Raw genomic sequence first — 5,595 nt, forward strand, 5'->3', positions numbered from 1 at the left:
GAATGGCCTCGAAAGTCTATCACTTTGGAAACTTTTCGATAAAATTAAGTACACTTATGCATAAAAGAGCTTCTAAGTCTAGGCCCGAATAAAACATAGAAAATTAGACTGAAAAGAAACTTGGAGGTGAACTGAACCACCAAGTTAACAATGGACTGGATACTTGCAATAGTTTACAAGTTAAAGAGTTTCCCAAATTGCCCGAAAATATGTACAGATGCCTGTTAATTGGTCTCAGAAACGTGGAGGAAAACATGGTAAAACAATTGCTTTTAGGTACTGTTTGGCCATATGTGACTGACTAAAAGCCTTAGGCCTTCGACCAATAAACAGGGCGGCCTTTAATTTAATAGTTTCCTAATAATAGTTATTATTTCCTACCACTATCAGAATCATCAAATTCCTCAGTCCATCGCAGTTCTGTGCTCCTCTGTATCGAAGCTCCCTCTTCAGCATTGACGCCGCTAAAGAAATCATCATCAAATGGATCGTTTTCCCTAGTGAATATATTTACAGATCCAGATTTCTTCATATTGACATCGTTTCTGCGGGCCGATAATCGACTTTTGTTCAACATTTTCTTGCGGCTGCTCGAAATCATTTTTACGCTCGGCGGACCGAACGAGTCCTCGTCCTCTTCGGGCACATCGGTCTCCTCTTTGATGCTGGAAATGCCGTTTCCTTCTGGCACGGAGTCCGGCTTTTCACTGGGCGAAAAATCGTCCTCGAATGGACTCCGTGGCTTCGGGTGGTAGCGGGGCGACAGTTTCGACTCTTGAAACGCTTCACTTTTGAATGACTTCTCTAGGCGCAGTTGGCTTTTATCGAAGATGCCGAGACTTTGTTGTCTCAGCCCTGAAAACCCCATCATCAGTGCTTTTTTTCCGATTCCAATAGGCTTCAGTCAAAAAAATACAGGAAAAACACGCATTTGCTTGCATCGGACGAAGGCAGGAAGGCACTTAAATGAATCGAACGGCAAATATTCATGTTCGTACGTTCTGTTGGTTCGAGGCGAACAAATGCGAGCTCCTCTTTACTTACCCTTCATGGATCTGTTCATAGCCGGAGCGTCTGCATCGGGCTTATCAAAGTTATTGTCAAAATTGAACTTGCTGCCCTTATCCTTGATGATCGGACTTTCGTCCGATGGGATGAAATCGTTGTCGAAAAGTGACTTCGTCCTAGTGGCCACTTTTCTAGGAAACGTGTTGGCTGGAGGCTCATCTTTAACACCAGCAGGCTCTTTGCCAGGTCGTTTCCTACCGGTGGGCAGTTTTTTATTGCCGATTTCACCATCGGGGGGCAGTTTCTTCAAATTAACGTCGGCGTATTCGCCCTCCACTGTTTTATGGGGCTTGGAGCGGTGTTGGCTTCGCAGGACTGCACTGTCCGGCTTATGTCGATGGGAGGGTTCGCTGAATTGCGAATCTCTGCTGCGCGACCTGCGGCTGCCTTTGTAACGTCGGTCGCGCTCTCCATCACTTCCCCCTGAAACGTTGCGAAATTGCCGCATAAAACTTGCATAAATCAACCTCGCGATCCTACCAGTGCCTAGATAATGGCGCGGCTTGATCTCGCCAGTCTTTCTGTCCATTTCGGATGCACTGCTGGGGCGTTGCTTCCAACTTTTCTTGGCTGCCAGGTAGTGAGAGTGCGTGTCCTCTGGATCGTTCGAGTACTCGTCTTCCCAAGGCGAGTCCTGCGATTCCCTGCTGCTTCTGTATCGTTCATCGTACCGTTCACGTCTTTCCGGTACGTTGGCCCGCCTTTGCAGGTAACGGCCCGTTTTGTCTGGAAGAGAGCACAAATTTGCTTGAAACTGGCAGGCCTTGCAGCAAAACTAAACCTCTACCATGCTCGCCTTCTTCCCAATCCGGGCAACACCATCGCTCTTTGCCCTCCTTCGCTCCACCTTCTCTCCTCCGCCGATGGCGCCGCTCTAAGCCATACTCTCCACCATAATCCTCCCACCTGTCCCCCTCCAAGTCTCTGCTACCAGCACTACTATGTCGTTCAGAGTCTTTCGAGCCATGTCTTTGGAAATAGTGGCTTCTGCCTCTATGTTCTTCGTCGTACCTACAATCAGCTTTAAACCATCAAAAAATTCAATTAAAAAAAATCCTCCTACTCATAGTCGTCGTCCTCATCCCAACTATCCACATGCTTGACATCGCGATGTCTATCGAAGGAGTGGCCTCTAGGATGGCGCCCCCACCCGGGCCGGCCCTCCCGCCTTCGAGGCTCCTCCTCCCAAGGGCTGACGTCACGCGAGCTGGACGAATGACCGCCCGTGGTTTGCTGACTGCCGTGTTGCCAGCCGGTTTGTCTTCGTCTGCGCGGGCGCTCATGCGTGTCGTAGTATTCCTCCTCATATGAGTCGGTGGAGCGGCGGTTTGACGGGTAGTATGGAGCTGAAGAGAGATTGTTAAATAAAGAAAATAGTGGAAAGGTTGAATACCTTCAGGGTCAGCAGAGGTGTCCCACCAGCCCTCTTGGTCGCGGTTTTTCTTCCTTCGTTCGACTGATTTCGGCTCTTTTTTCCACTCGGTCGGCGATCGGTTGCCGAACTCTTTCGAGTCGCTGGACCAGGGGCTGACGCCCTCCTCGCTTTGCGCCGCCCCCTGGATTTCTTTGCTCTCGGACGGAACGCTCGGTTGGTCGAAAATCGCCCACGATTCTCCTTGAGCATAAGAGAATCATTAGCCGAATTATGGTCGAGGCGGGCACAAGGTACCTCATAAGTTGACAAGTATTTACCTAAGTTGTAGATAAGTTCTATATTGTTTTTTACAAACTTCTTTTTGGGTATTTCGCCTAAAAAATTTTTTTGTCTTTAAAGTCAGTCAGTTTTTTTTCAGACAATTTGCACAGACGAATTATCAGAACGAATTTTCATATACTGTGTTATCCTACTATTGTTCCACAATTTATTAACATACTCTTTTTTTAGGTTCATTTAGGTTTTTTTGATAACGATAGCAGAAAATAGCTATCGAAACGTCAAGGTAATCTTTCAAATTAATTTCTCTACTAATTGGAATTTACTCTTACAGCTTGAGCCTAAGTGTGTCGCAGGATACCCTCTAGGTGATAGTTCTTGATAAATAATTCGTTGTTATTGCGAAATAGGAGCACTATTTATCAATCTGTAATAAAAGACGTGAGGAAATTCTGTCTCTTTTAAAGACAAAAAAATTTTTGAGGCGAAATACCCAAAAAGAAGTTTGTAAAAAAAAGTATTTACCTGCAGGATCCAGGTTTTTCTTCGCTATATCCGAGTTGCTTCCCGTATTGTCCACTTCCGGGGAACTGCCACTGAGCACATCGGATAGAGAGCCGGAAGTCAACCGGGCATTTGCCTGGATTATTTCCGTGATGGCGCTGGGCACTGGACTCTTCATAACTGGAGATCGAGCAGGCGATTTGTCTGGAGTGGCTCCCGTCCGGTCATTCATGTACTCCATAATGGTCTGCTTGGGCGGTTCTTGTACGGAGCGCTCCTTGTTCGCCACGTTAATGTCTTCGACCAGTTGGGCCAAAGTTTGCTCTTCGTCCAGCTTCGCTGCTTCACTCCTGCTGGCCTCGCCTTTCTCACCATCGGCCTGCTTAATTTCCACCTCCACTATCTCCCTTAGAGCGGCGTACTTGTCGTCATCAACCGGGGCGTCGTTTGGTGCCTCCGGCACCTCTTTTCCTGCCCGGAGCTCCTCCGGCTCAGCATCAACCCTGGTCTGCTTAATCTCCTCTTGCAGCTCTCTAAACACCGCATACCTATCATAGGAGGGCTCCGACTTCGAGCTCTTGCTGGTGTTGTTGAAGTTGGCCGCAAAATCCGCCTGGAACGTCGGCGTTTCACTGGTCTCATTTGCCTGCAGAGTCGATTGCGCCTTAATGAAAGTCGACAAGTAATTGGTCAGCTGAACCAGCGTCATGTTGCTAAGCTTGTGCGGAGGAATCTTCAGCTTGGCCGCCAGCTCATTGAGGCCGCTCAAAGTCAACTGACTCAGAGTCATGTCCAGGCCGTCCAGTGAGTTGCTCAAACCCTCATTACTAGTTGCAAAAGTCTTGGAGCCGTCCGGCTCGTCCTTCTCATGCCTTTGAGGGGGCGGCAGCAGGATACCCGGACTGTTTGATCGGTCAGGGAACGACACCGGAGTCAAATAGTCTTCATCGCTGGACTGCTGGTTGGCCTTCCTGGGACGCTCTGGAGGCAACGTGAAGTCGGACTCAAACTTGGACTTCCGCTGCGGCACTGGAAGCGGTGGACTGGAATTCTTTTCGTCCGGAAGATCTTTCTCGAAGGCTTCGATGTAGTCTTCGGAGTGCGGCGGCCGAGGCGGAGGCTTCAGGACGATATCGCTTTGCTTCTTCGGAGGCAACGGGGGCGGTTGGATTTCACCTAAAGTGGAGTGAGGCCGTGGAGGCGGCGGCTCCGGAATGCTCTCTGACTCTGAAGAAATCTCAACACTCTGAGCCTGCAAAGCGATTGCTGTATCTGACGCGAAACTCCCGAAATTATTCGTGTTGCTAAACTGCACAGTTTTAGGGCTGGACCTCAACATTGCAGGCTTCGATAGGTTGTTCTGTATCAGCACCTGCAACTCTTTGCTCGCTTGTTGCGTGGCAAATTCGGTTTCAAATGGGTCCTGTTTGGAGAAGTCCGAATCGGCAAAAGGGTCCTCCCGCACGAACGGATCCTCTCCGAAAGGATCCGATGCAAACATAGCGGTGTTTGAGTAGATTGGCGGCTTTGTCGGTGCGCTAGGCTGATTAAAATTGATATTAAACAGATCTTGAGCTGCGCTGCTATTCGTCGAGGCCAACTCTTTGAGCGGCTTTTTCGGCGGATTTTTCAGTTCTTGAAAGAAATGTTTCTTATCAATATATGGCTTACTTCTACCGGTACCTACGGTAAAATAAAATACTCGTTTTCATTTCATTTTGTCAGAATCTAACTACGGTCGAAACCAAAAATATAAACTCAAACTGAACTAAAGGAAAATAATTCGCTTTTGTTGTCTAACAGATTTTATTTTATTTTACCACAGATAGTCTTAGATATGGGTTAGTAGCTGATTGCAATGAAGGTGATTAAGTGTTTTGAAGGTTGTGGGCTATTTTTTTAGAGTTTTTATGGGAAAAACACGGAAGCATGTTTTACACGCTTACATGAAGCTCTTTGTCTCTTAAATTTTAGCTTTTAGCCATTTCAACTTCGCACTGGTGCGCTTCTAGGCCGTCGGGCTTCTAGGCCGTCGTGGAAAATAATTTCTTTCACATCTGAAGATGCAAGCCACTCGTGCTTGCAAAACGTGTGGAAGAAAAATCCCGAAAAACTCACCAGTGAGTAGGTTCCAACAGTAACTGAAACTGGCGAGTTTTTTGGGGTTTTAGGCCGAAGCTCGATAACTACAACTGGGTAATCAGGTTGAATCTGAACTATTTTGCATCAGTCAGGACGGGACGTACAAATGATGGGTTAAGCCCGTGTCCACGTCGTACGACGACGGACGAATTGACAGATCTCCAACCAATAGGAACACTTTCGTACCATCGTATCATCGTACAAACGGATGCATGGGACACGGGCTT

General features: G+C 47.6%; 1 protein-coding gene across 2 annotated transcripts in view; it reads right to left on the reverse strand.

The window, feature by feature from the left end:
- Positions 1 to 5,595, reverse strand: part of LOC109542624 (protein disabled) — a gene marked incomplete at its 5' end in the record, with an annotated part of 6,338 nt that continues 743 nt past the window's right edge. The window contains 8 exon segments of one of the 2 annotated variants that reach the window (XM_048662328.1): positions 1 to 464; positions 515 to 855; positions 1,045 to 1,491; positions 1,549 to 1,794; positions 1,856 to 2,079; positions 2,132 to 2,414; positions 2,462 to 2,683; positions 3,248 to 4,909. In XM_048662328.1, coding sequence (XP_048518285.1) covers positions 450 to 464; positions 515 to 855; positions 1,045 to 1,491; positions 1,549 to 1,794; positions 1,856 to 2,079; positions 2,132 to 2,414; positions 2,462 to 2,683; positions 3,248 to 4,909 — 3,440 coding nt within the window. 2 annotated transcript variants of the gene reach the window in all.

Source organism: Dendroctonus ponderosae, unplaced genomic scaffold (genome assembly GCF_020466585.1).
Source record: "Dendroctonus ponderosae isolate FM_Combo_2020 unplaced genomic scaffold, Dpon_F_20191213v2 Dpon_F_20191213_10, whole genome shotgun sequence".
Classification (NCBI taxonomy): Eukaryota; Metazoa; Arthropoda; class Insecta; order Coleoptera; family Curculionidae; genus Dendroctonus; species Dendroctonus ponderosae.